The following is a 20,898-nucleotide window of genomic DNA, read 5'->3' as shown; positions in this document are numbered from 1 at the left end:
AACCGTAAATGATGATAGAAGTGGTTCAAGAACCAAGACTTCGCAAGCCAGGAGACATCCGCGCCCACGTGGGCGCTAAAAAGCGGCACGCTTTGCCTTAGCGGGGTTGGTGCCAATGCCTTGGAAAGCTGCATCCTTCGCTGCAACATCTCAAACGTCAATCATACCATCTCTTTAAACATCTTCAAGACTGTCGAATACGTTCATACCCGCCAAAATGTCACCCATATCGCGCATGGCGCGTCTCCTCCTCATCCTCCACTCCATCGTCAACATAGCCCTCGGCGTTTACCCGTTCATCAACCCAGAAGAGTACTCTGCGATCACCGGTATGGAGGGTCCAGATAAAACGTTGCAATCGATGGGTAAGCCACATATCACCCCTTAGTGACTCCAACCCCGGACTAACGAGGGAAAAAAAGGCCTCGGCGCAGTAGCAGTAGGCTGGTACCAACTCATCTTTACCTTCCAGGGTAATCGTCGCATGATGGCTTCGACCATCCCGCTGAGATTGGGTTTCGCGGCGGTCATGTATGGGTGGGAGAGGCAGCCTGTTATGATATACGAGTTGATTGTCGTGTGGTTTTGTTTGCTGGGGGTGTTTGCTTAGGTATGGAAGAGGTGGAGGGAAAGACGAAGGGATGGGAGGAAGTGGGAGAGACAGCTGGACGATGATGATGATGACCTATCAAAGTGAAGGATTGTAATCTATGAGATAAATGATTTGTTATCATCGAAATGCATACAAACAGCTACATCTATGCACACAACCACAGCTACGTCTATGCACACAACCCTCTTTCTTGTTCCTCGACCCATCAACCCCTCAACTCCACTTAACACTCCCCCCAGCCTTGCCATCCAAACCCCACCCGCCATACGTATCGACAAACCCTTCTCTGGTAAGGTACTCCTTGTGCTCCTCGCTCCTCCACGCGAGCGCAGTCCCCAGCTTCCAACTCGTATCCATCTTATCCAGCACGAGCTCCACAAGCTGGACGTTCTGCGGGTTTTGCAGCTGCGGCTTTGAGAGGATAGTGCTGAGTTCTGATAGCGTGGTTGCGCGATGGAAGGAAGATGAAGGGTCTGGATGATGGTACAGGGGTAGGAGGTGTGAGTAGTTGTGCGGGACGATGTCGTTGTATGCTGTAGGCGTTGGTGGTTAGTTCGGTGTCGCGTTCAATGTAGACAAAGAGTAAACTTACGTTGCCTCGCCCCCCAGATCAACCTCTCAACCGTATACCCCTCATTATTAATCACAAAAACAATCGCCTTACACTTCGCCTTGATCATTGTTCCAATCTCCTGAATCGTCAAAGCCATGCTTCCATCTCCCGTCATGAGAATAGTCCGTCCCTCTCCCTTCTTGTCTAGCTCCCTCCGCGCAACGTCCACACCCAGCGTAGCAGCAGTAGCAAACCCGATGCTACCATAGTAGATCTGCGTAACGAGCCTGATGTCCGCTGGGAAATCAATGTCACACAGACCGAAATTCGAGGTTCCGGTTTCGCTGATGAGAGCGTCGCCTGGGCGGATGAAGGATTGGATGGCGGGCCAGAGTTGGGATTGCGTTAGGTGGGCTGATTTTGCGTCGAGGGGTGTGCGGGGTGGTGGGAGTTGTGGTTCGGGGATTTTGTGTTGGGGGGTTGATGGTAGTGCGGTGGTTAGAGCTTCGAGGAGGGGTTTGATGGGTGTGTTGGGGTAGGATTTGCCTTTGACCTGCGGGATGTGTTAGTAGTAGACATGAGATGAGGTATGCGAGGAACCTACGACGACATCGTGTGGGTTGATGTGAATGGTGTTAGTCTCGTCCAACGGTCTCGAGAACCCGGCCGAGTTCGTATCAGCAGGTATGTACCCCAGAGTCATCACCAAATCTGCCTGTTTCGCTGCTTCTTTGACGCCCGGAGAACTGACTTCGCCGTTCCATACCCCAACGAAGTTCTCTTCTGTCTCATCGACAATGCCCTTACCCATTGTTGCTGAGAAGAAAGGGACGTTGAGTTTGCGGACTAGCTGCGCAGCTTCCTGGACAGCATTGAAGCGATGGACGAGAGCGTCTACCAGTACGGTTGGCTGTTTGGCTTCGGCGATTGCGGCCACGATAGCTTTGACAGCGTCATCCCGCGCCTCCTTATCCACGTGTGGCGCAAGATCAATGGGAGTTTCCAATAACTCAGCATCCACCATCTCGGCACTCAAATCCAGCGGCAAGAAGATGTAAACAGGCCCACTCTTGATGACACACTCCCGTAGCACCCTATCAATCTCCTTCGGCGCATCCGCAACATCCCAGAGTTCTGCAGCCGCGAACCTCAGCCCCTCACTAGCCTTGTTGTACATTTGATGATTTGGTTTGTTTCCAATACTGTGATGGATCATCATGTTGTTCTTCTGCATCGCCCGCGTAGTCTGTCCAACGACATGGACAACTTTGACATGTTCACTCATGCTACCTGCGATGCCGTTCAGAGCTGAAAGTTCACCAACACCGTGCGTGGTCACGAGACACCCGGGTGTGTTCTTGATGCGGGCATACCCATCGGCGGCGTAGGCGGCGTTTAGTTCGTTTTGGTTGGTGACAAAGGTCAATCCTGGGGTAAGGTAGATGGAGTCGAGGAATTGCAGGTTGAAGTCGCCGGGTACACCGAAGATTGTGTCGACGCCGATTTGGTGGATACGCTCCCACATGTAGCGGCCGAGGGTTATCTTGCTGCTGTCTGCCATGATGGGCTGTCCTCTAGGTCTTCCTCCTTTCGAGTATTGTAGGTCTCAAGTGATTAATCAACACCTCTGTTTTCCACGTCTGTTAGTTGTGTTGTTTGTATGTGTTGTAACCCTCGCGTAGATATAGTCGCGACAAGCTTACCGTGTGCTGTGCCGAGGATTCCGAATGTCCGAGTGAGGCAGATACGTAAGCAAGGTTTAGAAGAAGAGCAGGAACAACACGGAACACGGACGCTAAACACCATAACATTCACATGATGTTAGCCTCTGTCTAGGGCGTGCGCGTAAGGCGTTGTATGACAACCGCGGTTCGGTTGGAGACGGTTAGCGGAGTGGTACAGTGCGGGGAGATCGGCCTAATATCGGAATGATATCGGAAACAGACAGCTGCGATTAGAACATGATAACTAGAGCTTCAAATGAGAAATACCTCGTAAACGATGCTGAAGCTTTTTGATGGCTTGTACTTCTACCGATCACGCGCTTTCTTCTGTCGTCCCTGCAACGGAATGCTTCTTCGCATCCTCGAAGCTCGCCATCTTGAAATCGTACGGCAGCTCAAAGTCTGCTTTCGGATCTCCTTCAAAAGGATTGAAGTCTACAATAAGGGAATCCTTGACCGCAAAAACGGCATCGTCGTCGATATACTTGCTCTTTCTGTCAAAGATCTGAGTAACAATAGGTTTGTAACCCGGCGCTGTGAGCTAAGATAAGTTAGCACAACAGGCTACACGTTCGCCATAGGCTTCACATACCAGGAAGTGTATATGCGCCGGCCGCATCGGATGCCTATCCAGCGCTTGCAACACTTTGCCTGCTGGCCCATCGAACGGTATGGGGTAAGGTACCGGCCTCAAGCAGTAGAAGCTGTACTTGCCGTCCTTACCCGTTGTGAACCTCCCTCTGAGATTCATCTCTGGCTGGTCTGGATCCTGTTGTTCGTACAAACCATTCGGCGCCGTATGCCATACGTCCACCACCGCGCCCTCGATAGGCTGCCCGGTTCTAAAGTCCGTGACGATGCCGTGCATCAATGTTCGATCGCCTTGCTCATTTATCTCCTTAGACACGATGCAGGAGCCCATGGGTAGCTTCGGGGCGTCATGGCGGTAGAAGGGGCCTAAGATGGCAGTCGCGGTGGGCTCGTCGGCAGCGGTAGAGGCGAGCTTGTAGGTGATCTCGTCGACGAGCGATTCGAGGCCGAGGATGTCGCAGAGCAGTTGGCCTTCGTTGCGTTTGGCGTCTGACATGCGACCTGCTGCATTCATCTGCCGTTGGTTTAGTATGCTGAGCTGTACCCTCACAATCATAAATATGGAAAGCTTTCTGACGTACCAACTCGACTCCTGTCATCCATTCGTCGACCGTGAGTTCATTCTCCCTCGCAAAGTCATGAAGATGCCGTATCAATCCCGCTGTGAGCTGTCTGACCCTGGGTGTAGCTTTTGGTCCCGTCGCATTGATTACCGCCTGAGTGAAATTCGGGTTGAATTTGTGCTCCTGGCTATCCGATACCGCGGAAGGGTGTTGAGCTTGTGAAGCTTGTGCTTCTTCCGGCATGATGACGTTTCTGATGACGAGTTTCTGAGGATGCACTTGAATTCATCAAAGGACAAGGCAATCTTTCCCTCTATGCGATTGCGATTAGACCTAAAGTACTGCGCAGTAAGTATGATTCGGATGTTAGCAAACAGCGAACGATTAGCAGTACGATCGAGATCCGACAGCCGGCAGCATGTCGGCCAGTCAAGCACACCAGCGCAAGGCGCATAGCTTCAGGCTCTACCGTTGGCTTGCGCTTTCGTGCGACATAGCATGGCGGGGCTGTGGAGCGAAGGTGTGTATGGTGTGGACGGTGGACGGAAGCTGCTGTCGGTGCAGCATTCCGACGAAGGTGCGCCTTCCGAGACTGGGATCCTTGGGAGTTGACCAATTGGGCAATGGCGGGTAGTAAGCATACACGACGACTTTTCTGTAGGTGCGGTAACACAATCGCGCAGGCTATTGTGGCCATGGACGCCCAAGTATATGTGGTGAGGTTTGTATTAAGAAGATTGAGCCAGATCAATGATGACCGTTTTGATCGCAGTAAATGCTACAGTGTTGCACTAGCAACTCGAGCTATGCAAAAGACCCAAACGCCCATAAATATGTCCTGATAATGCTAAAAGACGTTCAATCACTGTCATCGTCAACCCTGGCGCGCTTGGCTGATCTGCCCTCAGGCTCCTGGATGCCGTAACGCTTCTCTCCTGTCTTCTCGCCCTTTTCACCACGAACTTCGTCAATCATCTGGTTGATGTTGAACGGATCGTCAGTATCCTTCTCAAACTGAACTGGTCCGTCCCGGGCTTCTTGCAGATCTGCACCCTTGAAGCCTTCCTTAGCCTTTCCAAGGACTTCGAACTTGCTCGACTTGGTGATCCGGTCGTATGTCTGCCCCTCGTCCTCTCCGTCATCCTGCTGTACACTCGGGCGGTAGATGCTGCTGATAGCATCCTGAGCTGCGAAGAGAGGCTTGTCGTAGTGGTTGTCCTCGTTGAAACCAGCGTTGAATCCGCTGGACTGGTTGAACAGCCGCGAGTCGTACATGGACTCTCCGCTCTGTGTTGGCTTTGCCAGACCGAGTGCGACCTTCTCGGAAATATCACGATTCTGCTCCCGAGCCAGCATCTGGATCTTGCGTTCGGTACCCATCCGCGACTGACGGAGTTCGCGCTGGAAATCCTCCCGTCGCTCCTTGCGAGCGTCCATTCGCTTCCGCACCGCCTCTTCTTCCGAATCAGTGTCCGACTCGCTCTGTGATCGTCTTCGGGAGGTGTTGGCGCGCTGTTCTCGTGCCTCTCTCGCCAGGTTTCGCAGGTGCTCCTCCTTTTGTAGCTTCTCCTTCTCCGCTAATCTTTGCTGCATGATCGCACGCTGCTTGACCTCCTCTCGTGCATGTCTATCCGCTGCCTGCAACGCTTCACCAAATTGAGCAAACTTGTCGTTGATGGTGATATCCTGCAGCCCTCGACCATCGGCTGCTAGACGTTTGTCTAGTGGCACTGTGTATCCCTTCGGGTTCTTCCAGTTACTGATTGGGGGTGGAATCTTCCAAAGTTCTTGGTCTTCGGCGGTCAGCTTTCGCGGCGGCGAGTGGAGGACGGGTGGGGGAGGCGATGGTGGTCCGCGAGGAATGCGCTTGTGCTTGAACTTGGGTGGCTCCATGGGATCAATCTGTCTTTGCTGGATCTTGATGATGCGCGTCTGGCCCTGGGCCTGGCCATGCTGAGCCGTGGGTGTATATCTGACGAAGGTCGGCTCATCGTTCTTCCTGCCCTGTACGTTCTTGGGCCGTTGCGCGGCAGTTTGCCCTTGGACCAGTGCCATAAGGGCCTGCTCAGTCTTCTCCTTGGTTGCTTGGACAACCTCCGCAGACGGACGCGACAAGTCCAGCTCGCCAGCGTCTGCCTGCTGGCGCAGAGGAATGAGGTCCTTGAAGCTGGCCTGCACAATCCTCGAATCGCCGTGTCCGCGTCGCGCAATCTCGTCGTATTTGGTCTTGCCCTCGCCGTCGACTCTCCTCACAAGCGCGTTGGATGTGGATGGTTGGCCCTTCTTTCCCATGTCGAGCGGGTACTGCGCGACGAGTACTTCCGGAAATGCGCCTCCATCGCCAAAGTCTAGAGATGATGTCAGTACATCTCCCGTGTGTCTTCCATACGTGTTTTGCTTACCTTCAGGCGCGCGGGGTCTCCAGTGCTGCCTCTGGCCATAGGGGGGCGGGCCCTTTTTCGCGACTACTTGCGCTTCATATTGCTCTGCGGTTAGCACGCGCGTGCTGTTGGTGAGCTCCTCCTCTTCGCCCGAGTACTTCGGCTTTGGCAGCGACTTGGACAAAGCTGCGACGGACATGGTCGGTGTAGGCGTAAGGGCAGTTCGCGATGTGACGGGGGTTGGGTATCGCGATTGGCAATGGTGGTGGTGATGATGTTGCTGGGCAAGATTTCATCAGATCCTCGGCGTTTGGTTCAGCCACCGCCGAGGTCACGTGCGTGTGGCTGCCTCCAACACAGCACGTCCACTGTCTGCTCCGTTCCCTTTACAATGCTACAGCCAATCAACGAGACGAAGCGCGCAATTCCGTCTGTAATTATGTGGCTTTCACTATCGATACAGAATCTGAGCCAGCGAACCTTGTGTTGTGCGCGAGATTACAGTGTCTGCTACAGGAGAGAAGGGTGTCTGGCCTTAATCTTCACGACTCAGGCGCCGGTGAATCTTACCTGCGCCTGACATGGATAAAAGTCCCGTCCGTCGCTGCTACTCGCTTACAACCCGCCGTTGACCAGGATGGCGAATGCAGGAACAGAGTCAGTCAGCACAATGTTTTTGCAATCACAATGATAATCGTGATCTGTTATCTCGACGGGAGAAGCTTGGAAGTGGTTCCTGCTAACGGCCAAGCGGCGGTGTGCGTTCACCGGACGAAATGAGAGCCAGCATGCTTTTTGGGCCAGACACGCACAACAGCGAGGTAATAATCGCGCAGGTAATGGTCAGCTTACAGGGAAAGTTAATCGGGTAGAGGCATCTTTGACACGCTGGTAGTCGAGAGAGGCGAGCGAGTGATGTGCGATATAGGGTGCGATATAGGTTAAGGCCATGGCACGGTTAGTCGCTGCACATCATGCCGTTGCTAAGAGACGGTTTCGAAGGCGGCCATTCGTTCCAGAAAGGACTGTGACATCTCGTGCAGAGTGGCCCGGGACCCTAGACGCAAACGGCCAAGGTCAAGATGCTAGGGATCCCCAGCGTCGCAGCATCAACCTCTGAACTTTGCAGAGTGAATTGGCAATATTCGACGGCTTGCGCGCGGACTGTGGGTCGCAAAAGCAGCCATGACGGGCTGAGTATTCTGAAACGTTGTCCGCCATCCCTGTCAGGTGTGCCAGCGCAGGCCTGCAGCTATGCCGACCCATTCTCGGAAATCGTCTGGAGGAGCACCACAACACCACACCACGCAGCGGCGCAACTCTTTGTCGCAGAGCACGCCCCCCAGCAAGCCCACGCACGCCCGCACCAACACGGCCCCGGAGCCGCCTACGCTGTTGCGCCTGCCGTCTGTCAGCTCCACCGCCGCCCGCCGTCCCCCAGCCTCGCACAGCGGCCATGGCATAGACAACTCGCGCGGCCCTCCCGTCACCCTCGTTACTCGCAGCCGCAGCTCGCAGAACCCCGCCGACTTTGCCTATGCGCAGCAGCAGTTCCTCCAGTCCGGCCTGGTATCCCCCACTAGCTCCCACCCAGCCACATCCACCAGCGAAGCCCCGCGACCACCACAACAAACAAGTGCTGTAGACCCGGCCACCCGCCCCCGACCCCACCCCCGACGAGCCTCGACCAGCAGTGCGAGGCCCCCGCCACGACGAATGGCGAGCTCCACCGACGAGTCGTCCGAGTACGACTCTGGCCCCCGCAGCCGCATGGAGGACTATCACGCGGCGCATAGCGGACGGGGAGCGCCTGCACCAGCGACGCCAGGAACAGACGGCGAGAAGGAGGACCTGTTCTTGAACATCGCCGCCGACAGTGCGCCCAAGCCGCCGCGCCCAGAAAATCCGACAGCGCGCGACCGATTGAAGGTGAGCAGCAATGGAGCCACGGCATGCGCATGAATGGCAGCTAACTACCCAGTCACGAGTCGCCCGCGTCAACAACAGGCAGTCGCTGCCTTCCGCCCTGCAGTCGCCCTCGCCCGTCCAGGCCCAGTCGAGCTTAGTCACACCAACCACCAGCAGGATACCCTCCAGCGCTGCCCTCGAAGCCAGGTCCAGCGGCATACGCCGGTCGTCACTCCTACCCACTCCCTCCAGATACGAGCGGTCGCCAAACTCGCCTGCGCCCGAAGCCATACGGACCCGCGACCTCAACCACAAAGCCTCCTTCAGCTCCACACGACGCGACTCGGAGCTCTCACCGCGCGACTTCCTAGCCCAGTTCTCAAACTCAACAAGACGAGGATCTCAGCCCGAGGTACACCAAACCCCGCCCAGTCGCACCCCGGTCCACCCCTACAGGCCGTCGAACCTGTCACACGAGCCACGCACGCCTCAGGTGGAGACATCATTCGAGGCTGGTTCGCGCGCCGACGGTACCGAGTCGCATGGCTCTACAGGGCCGGCCGCGTCTGTATGGGACGAGCTGGACGAGCTCAAGTCCAGGATACGAAAGATCGAGATGGGCGGCAAGATACCCTCGACATCGGGTGCCATTGTAAACCAAGCATCGGCTGAGCGCCCACGGACGGCCAACACCTCAGCTACGACAGTCTCGTCTTCACCGAATCAGCAACGAAAGTCGAACCCGTCGCCTGCCGAGTCGACAGTGGGCACGCACACTCCCAATAACAACAAAACTCATCCTCTGTTGCGCGAAGCCCTCGGTAAAGCTAGACAGTACGTCTCACCAACTGTCTACCGCAACCTGGAAGCGACTGCAACCGAAGCACTTGCGCTGGCAGAAATGAGCGGCAGTGCAGGACCGCAGGGCACTTTACACTCTGCTAGCTCCATCATCAACGGCTCTGTCGTCTCAGACCGCCAGGTTCGTCGCAAAGCCGACAACCTCTGTCGCAGTCTCACCGAGCTCTGCATTGCTCTGTGCGACACCAAGACCGGTCTTGCCAGTCCAGCCTTCCGATCCAACACAGCCACGCTATCACGTCGGCCGAGTGTACAGATCAATGGCGATTCACCGACTATCCGACAGAGCATCGAACCCGAAAGCAACACATTGTCATCTGGTGTCAGTCCTAGTAGAGCCATGTCACGCATCGAGGCTCGGAGAACCAGCATGCTTATCGATGACTCCGGTCGCAGCCAAAGAGGAGGCAGCCAGGAACCTTACGACGATAGACACACTCCGTCACGCATGCAACGAGCAGGCACCAGTCTCCACCAGACACGCAACAGTGTGGACGAAGAAGACGAAGATCCAATCTTCCGTGCGCCTTCCCGTGCGATGACCTCAATCGACTTTAGAGCCCGTCACGGTGGTCAGTCAGATCAAAAACGATTCACCGGTGGCAGACAGTACACCTCCCGCGAACCAATGCCTGATCTGCAGCCATCACCCGCTCTTCAAACCACCGCCAGTCTCCGCCGGCCCAGTGTTTCAAGTAGTACGCCCTCCAACGAGCATAGCCTGTTGTTCCGGGATAATCAAAGTCGCTACGGTCACAATCTAGGCCGTGAAGGCTCGCCAGCCAACTACGAGAAGACCCTGACGGGAGGACTACGGCCAAGAGCACAATTGAGCGTCGCTCGAAACCCAAACAACCGGCACTCAGTCGGTGGTGTTTCGGACATTGGGCGCAGCGTGAGTCTAGGAAGACGACTAAGGGGAACAAGTATCGGAGAGTGAGCAAAGCTCAGCTCTTGCAATTCTTTGAGCTTGCGTTAACGTTTGACGTTACCCTGATAGTATGCCCAGTCTCCTCTTCGGTCCACGCGCAATGACCCCGCGACTCTCATACTTGAGACCGGATTCGCCATGGGCACACCAACAGAGGCGCACCGTATAACGCGGAGCCAGTACCTAGAGTTAGACACAGGCGCGCACGGGAACATGTTAGGGGCGAGCATTTGCGTTTTTCAGCCTTGCAAGGCTAAGAAGTCTGTGCGATTTACCACGAAGGAGTTTCTACCAAGCATTGTGAGAGAAAGAGCGTTCTCACGACTTTGCATATTTTGCCATCAAAAGGGGCTAACTACGAAGCATTTTGTTATCAGCGTTTCTTGCACGTAAGGGGACAAGCGTGTGGGCGCAGGATCGATTCACCGTCAGCATCTCATGATCTCTTTGTCTTTTTTCCGTTTTCCGTTTTCGTTAGTCCATATACCAACACCAGATCGTGTTTTTCCTTGCTACCTCTTCTTCATCTTCAAAACATGAGTGTTGAAACTTCGTGTACATAACATATATCAAACCCGCCTTTTCTTGTGTGAATATATATATTAGTTACGGACCCCTTTTGAGCACATTTGGAATGAAGGCTGACACATTGCTCAAGGTCATGTCTCACCATCGCACGCCGCCTTCTAGGAAGGATGTGCGCACACTTTCACTGCTCCGGCGCGTCTGACACGGCCAGGCTCCTGCGACCTGGGAGTCCACTTGGGTGACTCCCACGAGCATAATGAAGAACGTCTCCTGCTGGCTACAAATTGGATCAATGCAGCATTGTTCACTGCTGTCTTCCAATGAGGCATCGCTTGTTGATAATGCTGACCATTCACAAAGACCTTGTAGTTGATTGCAAGATATATGTGGGCTGTTCCCCCATATTCTTCGGATGACCCACACCTAAACCCAGGCAACCATGGAACGAATGTGCGGTACACACCGAAATGTCTGAACCGTATGGTATTCATTTGAGTTCCTGACCCTTTCCCCTGTTCACCACTGTACTCACCTCCTTTGAATGCCCTGACATGCCTGAATCCGTGCTGTGAAACAATCACGCTCTTTGCGCTGAGCAAACAGCGTTTAAGAGCGCACCGACCCACATTCACCTTCGATGGAATTGTTCTGTTGTGGCAATATGACGCAGCGGCGCTCGCGCCGTTCCTCAAGTTCTTCTACTGCTTCTACTGCGACGCTCGACCACGACACCACCCCAGTAACTACGCCTTTTGGTCACCCCGCAACTCGCAATCCGCACACGACCGACGCAGACTTGCACTCGCCTTTGGATTCAACTGCAGCAAACTCGCCATCAAGCGCATCCACCACCGCTTTAGCGCCTGAGCCAGCAGTGTTTGTCAATTCGCAGGCCTTCGCAAACGCCCACACGACACGACTCCCCATCACACTCAAGCGCACCCACTTCCCATCGCCAAGTCGTAGCACTCCGCCCAGGAAACAACACTGCGGCGCCGTTGCGATGTCAGACGAAATGTCCGAAGAGCGCGCGCCTGCCCAGGTTGTCGCGCAGGCCGCGCCTACCGCATCGGACGAGGCGGACACACTGACAGACTCGTCATCCACATTACGAGGAGAAACCACCAGAACCCCATCGCCGACTGAACCGGAACCTCTTTGTTTGAATGGCGTGACTGCATCTGACGGCGATGCTAACTCTCATTCAAGCATAGGTTCACCTGCGGTCGACGTCACACCACAGACCGAGACGCAAGGTCTGGTATCCTCGCCGCCACACAGCGATGAAATCATGGCTTCACAATCTCAGGACAATGCGCCTGGCTTTGCGCGGTCACCAGAGGAAGAGTACGTCGACAACAACCACCCTCCTACCCCGCGCTCAAATCAAGACCACGCCAGCGAAATGTCCACGACGCCGCCGGTCACACCTCCACACACGCCTTCCATGGACGAAGAACGCCAGTCACCAAGTTCATCGGTATCATCAGATTGGTGGACTGAGTTAGGTGTTCCGCCGCCCCCACCGAAATCCAAGGCAGTCATGTCGCCTGATCGAGCGGTCTCTTTTACAGACATCTCTGAATCACTCGCTAAGCGCAAAATGCAACGCAACATTTTCTCGAAGACACGTGGCTTGATAAAATATCAAGCGGCCAAGATATTTCTCATCTCTTCTCGCGGTGTTCAACGTGAGAATCTGCCCACAAGGCAAACAAGACCCCCTCTGTTGAAGCGCCGCTATAGCGTCGATGTGAATACTACCACCGAATGGGAGCAAGAGACAAATCACTGGGAATTTGCATTATCCCAGGTAAACAGTCACCAGAAACCTGTCTTTAGTGGGCACTTCACTGACGTTACAAAGACATTTGACATCCCTGAGCTACCACACAAGGAGGTGGATCCGCTACCCGCTCTTACACATTGGGTGCAACTTCCTCATCCTGCCCGACATATTGCTTTCGCCTCGGTCTTCTTTGGTCAGCCTACCCACAACGGAGGAGTGTTCCTTGAGCTGGGTGATGTGACCCTTCACAACGACTCCTTCAACTATATTGGCGCTACCAACAGTCGGATTTATGGTGCGGAAGTATGGATGCGTGACGAGAGTCTAGACATGGCTCTTGAAGTGCTTCGCCGCGAATACGACTGCGATGCTCACAAAATCGGCATCGCCAACTCCACCGTGGCCCAGATTTGCTACTTCGCCCAAATGTCAGGATATTCTGATGCGGAATACGGACAGTATAGGTTACGTTACGCTGACAAGAATTGGATCTTCATCGTCATCAACGATGGCATCGGCGGTCTCGAAAACGATGGCCACAGTGGATTACACTGGTCTCTCGCCATTCTGGATCGGATTTCCAAGACATGCTATTATATTGATTCGCTCTTCGTCGAACTGGACTTCTATCGAGACTTAGGCCGGGATGTGTCTATGGGAATGCTCCATATTCTTGATGAAAACCCACAGGATTGGAGGTACCTCCCACAATCCAACAGTCCCGATCAAAACCACAACAACAGGTTCAAAGAAGATGGAGGCGCATGCGGACCATTTGTGTACAAAATGTGCGATATTTCCATGGATGCAATCACGCGCCGTCATCTGGCAGGGTTCGAGACCTGCGACCTTGCACTCAAGCGCTGGTTTCCTGAAAAGTTCGAGTCAGAGTTCCATTCGGAGCAGGTTCGCCATGAGATCCAGAGCAAAATCGCTCGCTGGGCACAAAAAGAGTGGTCTTCAAGACTGGCGAATGACTGGGACTTCGCGCTTATCCAGGGCACAGACGCCGTCCTAGATGACGGACCAGTCGTCGCATTCGAGGCCCCGGCCCCAGCTTCCAGATCACATCACTCGGGACGATATGTCCCCAGCGGCAGCAGCTCCCGATCCCCCATCACCCTGGACGACGACGACGCGAACTACGTCGTCCACGGCAACAGGAGGGATAGCCTGGACAGCAACGTTGCGTCCGCGGGTGGTGATACGACGGTGGTCGACTTGGGTGAGGACTCTGATAACACCTGGGTGGTGTCAGACGACGAAATGAACCTGGATACGGACGACGAGGAGACCGCTGAGGTCGTCCTCGACGGCCAAATCTAGGTTGACGACTACCCTGCCCATGGGGAGGAGAGGGACGACTAGGCATAGTGAGGCGGGGTGTCGATATGGGCCTAATTTTCTTGTGACGAAGGCGTTACATGGGCTTGTCATTGTCAAGATACCCCTTCAATTGTAGCGAAGGAGTTTTGGTTTTTGCATGGTTTTGTTTCGCGAGAAAAATGTACTTGAAAATAACCAAAAAAAATGGCTGTGAAGCCTGAACAAAACTTCCGTTCTGCAATATCGTGATAACTCCTTAGATGAAATTGCTATACTCGACCTCGCTCCTTCCAAGCTCCTCCATCAAACCCAAATCTTTATCACGTGGCACATCATTTCAGTACTAGCGCAATCCCCCCGCCCATCGCCATCGCAATCCATCATCGGCACTGCCAACTCCCCCAACAACCTGTTTTTCTTTCCGCCCAACCACTCCCACATGCATCTCCCAACCACCGCAGATCCAAGAATTGCGGCTGAACTCGCCATCGCAAGTCGGTTGCGCGAAACGGGTGGCGGTGGCAAAAATGCACAACACCGCATTCAAGCGAGCCGAGGTGCGGCGATATGGTGGAAAACCGGGGATGAGGCGATGTCGTGCTGCGGATGTACCTGTCTATCCTGTCGCATCACTAGAGGGAACTAAGACCCTAGAGGCCGGGGCATTTGTTGATCACCGGCGAATATGAGAAAAAGCAAATGCTGTGCTGTCCTTTGCGGTACGCGGTACGCGGTACGCGGTACGGAGAGTTTGGGAAATGGGCGAGGCCAGGCCCTCGAAGGTTGAAATGATGGGGAATGACGTAACCGCGTGATTGCTCTCGCTGAACTAACTCCACCAAACCTTCTTTCCACAGCTCTTTGCAATGCATGATGACTGGAAGTTTTTGTGTGGGTGTGCTGGGGTTAGCTTGGATCGTGGTAGTTGGGCATTGTTTCTCCTGTTTGGCGTGTACCTGATCGATCACACGATAACTCACTACCTACCACGATCACTACTACTACTACAAACTAGCATATGTGTGCATGAACCTACCTACGTATGTCGGCACGACGCAAAACGCGTATAGTCTGTATATCGGATACGCATAATCAGACGCCGAAGTTGCCGGCTGGCGATGTCTTGATCCACGCGGGTGACTTGACGAATCAGGGGAGTTATGCGGAGTTGAAGAGGACGGTGGAGTGGCTTGAACGGCAGGAGTTTGAGGCGAAGATTGTGGTTGCTGGTAATGGATGCCTTTGGTCTTTTTCAAGAGGTACAGATGATGGGAAAGAGAGTTGCTGATGAGATGTGACAGGAAATCACGATATCACGCTCGATCCTCCATTCTTTCGAGAAAACGAAGAGTCGTGGAAATGGCCTGCGCCGCAAGACACAGAAGCGTGTAGAAGACTGTTGACGGAATCTAAGTCCATTATCTACCTTGAAAATGACTATACGGAGATACGATTGAAAGAACGGGGAACGTGCTTTACCATCTTCGGGAGTCCTTGTACGCCCAAGCAGCAACTTGCAAGTTGGGCTTTTCAGTACAAACCCGACGAAGCAGAAGAAGTGTGGAAAAAGATTCCAAATGAAGTGGATATCGTAGTTACGCATACACCGCCCAAGGGGCGATGCGACGGAGTAGTAGCAGCAACAAGCGGACAGAAAGACAGAATAAGGGAAGGATGCCCAGCGTTGTTAAGAAGATTAGAGCAAGTCAGGCCGATCTTGAACGTCTGCGGCCACATACACAACGGACGAGGCGTGGAGACGATACAATGGAGAGAAAGACATGCATTACTACATCACCAACCCACGCCCATGGATATCGGTACCCTAGTACCAAGCGTGCAGTTCTGGAACGACCCAGGAGCCTCCAACAAGAAACTTTCTCTAGTTGATTTGACGACGGGCATGCAGGTGAGAAGAGGGCGTGGTTCGGGCTGCGACCACCATGCGAGCTTGACACGTCAATTGCAGCCTGACTCGCGAGGGGACCGTCTGGGAGGCCAGCCTGATGCGATGTCTGCACCGGATCAGACAGGGCGTCAGCCCCCGTCCGGTGGTGGTGAGAAGCTTATCCCGACGGCACCAGCGAGCCTCACTGATGTTGCCCTGCGGGACAGTGAGGCGCTGTGGGGGGGGATTAGTGGAGGAGGACGGCGAGGGGGCGATGCAGATGAGCATCCAGATGAGAGCGATACCGGACATGGGTGTCCTGACGAGGCTACTCAGCGTCTCGCAGAACGACAGAGGGGTATGCCTCCACCCGGGACGGAAGAACGCAGCCAGACCACGGTGATCAACGCAGCGTATCTGGGTCCAAGGGTCGCTGGCAAAACGTCGGTTGCCTACAACAAGCCGATAGTCGTCGATATGGAGCTGCCTGTATGGGGCTCTTTGGGACAACGATAATGCTAGCTAATGTGGGATGACGGATCAAGTGCAGCGTACCTGTCCCAAATGATCTCATTCCTAGCCAGCACAGCACACTTGTCGAGCCAACACCTACATCATACTGCTGCTGGTTTATAGCACATTCGTGTTCTACTCAGTGCGGTGCGTGCAATGGACGAGGACCACGTAGGAGGACGTGCTTCGTGGGCTTTGTGAGCTGACCATGTCACGATTGGGCGTGACATGCAGAAGTGCCCCGCCTTACCCCCGCATAAGCGTATCTTATCGTCCTATCAAGCCACGGGCTAACGTCTGCCATCGGGACGGATCGAGTGGCAGCAAATCTATACTCTCTCACATGGCTTGGGACGCAGAGCAAAATATTGCCTGACGGGCGACGCAACCGCCGTGCCCTGACCTGAGTTGCGACAGGCCACAGGGATGCCCCTCATCATGCCTCGAGTGATGTGCGGAGGATGTGCATTGATGGGTGCCGAAGGCCCGGTGACTGCTACCGTCTGAGCTGGGGAACACATGTGTCTCGGAAGCTGCAGAGGATGGATTGCCTGGGTGGATCTCGAATGTGACGAGTTGGCTGTCGGTGCTGGCTTTGTGCTTCACCTGTACCCTTACGGTGCAGCTGGATTCGTCATGTCTTGCAAATGTTCATGGTGGGGTTGGTGAGCATTTCACGATTGGACAGCAGGTGTGGTCACATCGTGCTTCCACGCTTCTGGCATGGCTTCTTGGGGCTTCGGTGGTCATGCAGGCCATGCTGGGGGTTGGTCCTATCAGGAGGGGTTTTGGCGCCAGTCTCGAAACGGGCCATGTGGAGGGCGTTGGGCGTGATTGGACTGTGTGTTTTGCAGCCGCCGTGGCCGACGACGAGACCTGCAGCGGTGCTCATGTGAAGCAGCGGCTTGCGCGATGCGATGCGATGGGCGTGGAGCGGGGGCTAGTCAGCGTCGAGTCGAGGCTGTGACGCTCTTTTCAGCCGGCGACGAGTTTGGTAGAAAGCAGACAAGTGCGAGGCACAGGGATGCCCTCGACGGCTGTCGAAGCCCTGGGGCTCTGTGCATGAGAGCCTGATATAGTCACAACTGCACCCCCAAAGCGTGCAGGCTGACTGCTCTCAAAATCCATATTACCCGTTGCACACATTATTCTATTCTTCGAACCCGCAATCTTATTCTTCTCCCGCGATTCTTCAAATTCAGACTACGCGGTGCGATCCCGACTACCGCCAGCCGGATCCTATTGGCATTTTTTGGCACGGTTGACGGTGACGTCGCAAAGCCATCCACACCGCAAGTTACGGGCTGCAAGCAGAGCCATCGCTGCCGGGCAACGAGCAGCGCAGTCGAGAGCACAACACAGCCTCACTCTTGTGCCTGACCGCCGGCCGAGCATTACAATTCCTTTGTCCAGCGTCTTTGATCCGAGTTTTTTGTCTCTTCGCCACGTTTCCGCCATCTTCGATCCGCGCTGTCTGTGTCCCTGAGCGACCCACTATTCCTTAGGTCAGCCGATTTCAAGCAAGCCATCCTCGTCACGCCGTGCAGGAACACCCGCACGCTCCGTCCGCTCTGCTCTCACCACGGCACATACTGCACCCGACTCTCCTTATAGGGCTCCTACACCGACCCATCGCCCAAAGCCCATCGCTCTTGCCCTTGCTTTTGCTGCGGCCTGCCAGACATCCGCCCAACACCGCCACAGGCTCGCTTGCTCATCCACTCGCTGCATTGCCCGGATCCGCATGTGTCAGGCCTGAGTCGCAAGCAGTCGTTGCTGTCACACTATAAGAGACATCCCACACCCCAGACCCGACTAGCAATCCTCTCCCCACACCGATTGCCGCCATGGACGACCCCCTCCCCGATCACTACAAGGCCCTGGGCGTCGCCAACACGGTCGACGCCGCCGTCATCAAGGCCACCTACCGCAAACTTGTCCTCAAGTGCCATCCCGACAAGGTCACCGACCCCGCGTTGAAGGAGCAGAAACAGGAGGAGTTTCACAACATCCAGCAGGCCTACGAGTGCCTCATTGACGACGAGAAGAGGAGCAAGTACGACGCGCAGGTCACGCTCGACAAGCTGCGCAAGGAGAAGGCCGCGCGAGGAGCTGCGCCACGCGACAGGACTGCACGCTTCGATGTCCCCACATCAGGCGGTGCATCCTTTGCCGCAAACGGCCCTTCGCGATACACCACCGAGTACCGCGCACCCACAGCACGCGAGGAAGACGACCGCTACCACGCACGGTACCACGCCCAACCCTCAAAACCCACATCATCCTCCAGATCTACTCGCGAGAAGGAGTCCAAGAGCTCGCGACACGTCAAAGAAGACCGATCACGCTCAGATCGCGAGAAAACGCGTGCCAAGGAGACCCGAAGCGACCGCAAGTTCACCCAGGTTGACAGTGAGTCATCGGGTGATGAGAAGGCGCGCTACGAGGCAGCCTTCAAGGCTCGCACTGAGGAGGATGCTCGGCGCAAGGCAGAAGAGCGCCGCACTTATGAAGACAACCGATATGCCGGCGCCGCGTCTCACACCGTCCCTGCTGCACGCAAGATGAGCGTCCAGGAAGAAGAGGCGCTCCGATACCAACACAAGTCACGCGCTCACGTCGAGGCGGATATCCTATCTTCCCGACCGTCGCCTGCCAGGGCCTCTTCGCGCGATTACTACACCTCCGACCCACCTCGGATGGTTCGACGCGACAGTGCTCGACCCGAGCCCGTCCGCAGGTCATCTGCTCGCCCCAGCAAGGAAAGACCCTCTATGTCCCGTCGTGACACCGACCGCACCGATCGCAGTATTCCCGAGGTTGTCGAGTGGGATGATGAGCCTCGTCGTGAGGAGAGACGGGTACCTAGCTTCAAGCACACAACCTCATCACCTGCTGAACTCGCACGTGGAGTGCCTCAACGCTCGTACACCGAAAACAGGTCTACCAGATATGCAGAGAACACACCTCCAGCACCTTCGCTGAGTCGATCGTCGACCATGCCTACTATGCCCAACACCTCCTCGCGCAGGAAGGAAGCTACCGCGCCTCGCCCGTCTGGTCTTCGCGAGGCCATGACTCCAGAGCAATACAGCAGTCCCGACAAGTACAGTAGTCCTGAGAAGTACGCCAGTCCCGAGCGAGACGCTTTCCCCAGCGTACCACCATCGTCGACCGTCAAGACATATTACTACCCCGTTCCTGGAGCTGGCGTGTCTCAAGACCCACCAACTCCCACTCCTCGTCACGTTGTCCGCGAACCCCAACGCCAACACCGTTCAAAGTCGCCCATCGGCAAACCCCCGATTGGTCCTAACCGTCCCGCGGAGCCCACCACTGCATCATACAAGACCGTCCCCCGGCCATCGATGCCAAGTCGCACAGAGTCAAGTCGCAACATCTCGCCTGTTCGCGAAGAACGCGGCCGCTCAGGCAGACTCTACGGTGAAATCGGCAGCGAACCCCGACACAGGGTACGCCAGCAAAGCATCGACCCCAACGAAGTCCAATACAGCCGTAGATACGGTCCCGAGGACGTCAGATGGGCACCAAGATCTGGTGAGCCCGACAGGGCTGACAGAGGCTATGCCAGTAAACCTACTCTAGGCAGGACTGCTACGTATGTTTACTAGTAGTTCCGTCACACTCTGAGCTATCAAGCGAAACATGTACACGCACATACACATCGACACAGGCATCAAATTGCCCACAGGATACCCAACTCCCGGATGCTATCGGACGAAACACCGGGATCATACTTGCGATTTCTCAGGCGTTGAACGGTTTTTCCCATTACTATCTCCCATCTCCTTGATGTTCAGTTCTACGACCAACTACACGCAAGTGCTGCGTTTGGCGTTTCTCTGTCTACTTGTCTTGTCAAGTCTCACACTCATCGTCTCTGTACAATTGCATATACATCGAAGTTGAAATACATTTCGATGAAGCTTTCCGTTCGCTTTCTGTTGTTTCAACTCATCGAGCAAGACGTGTATGTACGTCTTGTGATTACTTTCGTTGTATTGTTTTGACACTGCGCCCGGCTAGACCTGGACACATTCGCTTTTTGACGTATACTACGCTCGCTTGGTACGAGATGAGATGAGATGGACATGAGATGATGAGCCTGATTGGCATGGTTTCTGTTTTCTTTAGAAGTGGAGGTCTCTTTTGGGACATTCACACAGCATCATCACACATAGTATATAGTTTAAAGTAGTAACTTGAATGGATTTTCAATCTGATCGAAGACTTCTTCCGGCATGTGAATTTCTGTCTACCTTGGCAATATGGCTACGGTTATCTGACCTCGCATTTACTAGTACGAGCAAATACGACGACTCCAATGCTAATTCCCTCACTCATGTTCCACAGAGCCGCATTCTCAACCGCGCGAGCTGCCCATCTCACACCGCATCTACCTTTAGCCCAACCCCTAACTACTGTTCGTGTTACCAGTTGAACCTTTCCTTGTTTCCTTCACCAACCAAGAACGGCGATCTGCACAACCCTTATCTTGCAGAGATAGGTTAGATCTACACTTGTACCACCAGATTATGTAGAAGCAATGCAGGTAAGATGTATGTAAGCCTTTGGTGTGTGTGAGGAACTAGGTAAGCGTGTAGACATGTTAGTAAGACGAAGAATGCTACTTCAGCTGTCGCATGTTTTGTCAGCAACAAAAAGGGTGTTCGGTTGGACTTGCCATGCCAGTTTATTTGCTTGCAGG

At 54.6% G+C, this 20,898-nt stretch overlaps 7 protein-coding genes across 7 annotated transcripts; 4 read left to right on the top strand and 3 right to left on the bottom strand.

The window, feature by feature from the left end:
- Positions 1-217: 217 nt before the first annotated feature.
- On the top strand, positions 218-610 carry J4E93_002149 (uncharacterized protein; the record flags this gene model as incomplete). Its single annotated transcript, XM_049340097.1, has 2 exons — positions 218-365; positions 423-610. 2 exons carry the CDS (start codon positions 218-220, stop codon positions 608-610), a joined length of 336 nt encoding a protein of 111 aa, XP_049202419.1.
- Positions 611-826: 216 nt separating this feature from the next.
- On the bottom strand, positions 827-2,727 carry J4E93_002148 (uncharacterized protein; the record flags this gene model as incomplete). Its single annotated transcript, XM_049340096.1, has 3 exons — positions 827-1,146; positions 1,206-1,719; positions 1,771-2,727. The coding sequence occupies 3 exons, from the start codon at positions 2,725-2,727 to the stop codon at positions 827-829; spliced, it is 1,791 nt and encodes a 596-aa protein (XP_049202418.1).
- A 476-nt stretch (positions 2,728-3,203) lies between these two features.
- J4E93_002147 (uncharacterized protein) lies at positions 3,204-4,287 on the bottom strand (the record flags this gene model as incomplete). The annotated part of the gene is made up of 3 exons (XM_049340095.1): positions 3,204-3,431; positions 3,483-3,995; positions 4,063-4,287. The coding sequence occupies 3 exons, from the start codon at positions 4,285-4,287 to the stop codon at positions 3,204-3,206; spliced, it is 966 nt and encodes a 321-aa protein (XP_049202417.1).
- Positions 4,288-4,902: 615 nt separating this feature from the next.
- On the bottom strand, positions 4,903-6,624 carry PRP45 (mRNA splicing protein; the record flags this gene model as incomplete). The annotated part of the gene is made up of 2 exons (XM_049340094.1): positions 4,903-6,392; positions 6,447-6,624. The coding sequence occupies 2 exons, from the start codon at positions 6,622-6,624 to the stop codon at positions 4,903-4,905; spliced, it is 1,668 nt and encodes a 555-aa protein (XP_049202416.1).
- A 1,517-nt stretch (positions 6,625-8,141) lies between these two features.
- On the top strand, positions 8,142-10,134 carry J4E93_002145 (uncharacterized protein; the record flags this gene model as incomplete). The annotated part of the gene is made up of 2 exons (XM_049340093.1): positions 8,142-8,354; positions 8,407-10,134. The coding sequence occupies 2 exons, from the start codon at positions 8,142-8,144 to the stop codon at positions 10,132-10,134; spliced, it is 1,941 nt and encodes a 646-aa protein (XP_049202415.1).
- A 1,534-nt stretch (positions 10,135-11,668) lies between these two features.
- J4E93_002144 (uncharacterized protein) lies at positions 11,669-13,768 on the top strand (the record flags this gene model as incomplete). The annotated part of the gene is made up of 1 exon (XM_049340092.1): positions 11,669-13,768. The coding sequence occupies one exon, from the start codon at positions 11,669-11,671 to the stop codon at positions 13,766-13,768; it is 2,100 nt and encodes a 699-aa protein (XP_049202414.1).
- Positions 13,769-18,016: 4,248 nt separating this feature from the next.
- Positions 18,017-19,801, top strand: J4E93_002143 (uncharacterized protein; the record flags this gene model as incomplete). Its single annotated transcript, XM_049340091.1, has 1 exon — positions 18,017-19,801. The coding sequence occupies one exon, from the start codon at positions 18,017-18,019 to the stop codon at positions 19,799-19,801; it is 1,785 nt and encodes a 594-aa protein (XP_049202413.1).
- Positions 19,802-20,898: the final 1,097 nt, after the last annotated feature.

The sequence above is a fragment of the Alternaria ventricosa genome (assembly GCF_023758065.1).
Source record: "Alternaria ventricosa strain BMP 2768 chromosome Unknown scaffold_3, whole genome shotgun sequence".
NCBI lineage: Eukaryota > Fungi > Ascomycota > Dothideomycetes > Pleosporales > Pleosporaceae > Alternaria > Alternaria ventricosa.
Note: the sequence above shows the minus strand (reverse complement) of the source record. Positions and strands in the feature narration are given on the sequence as shown.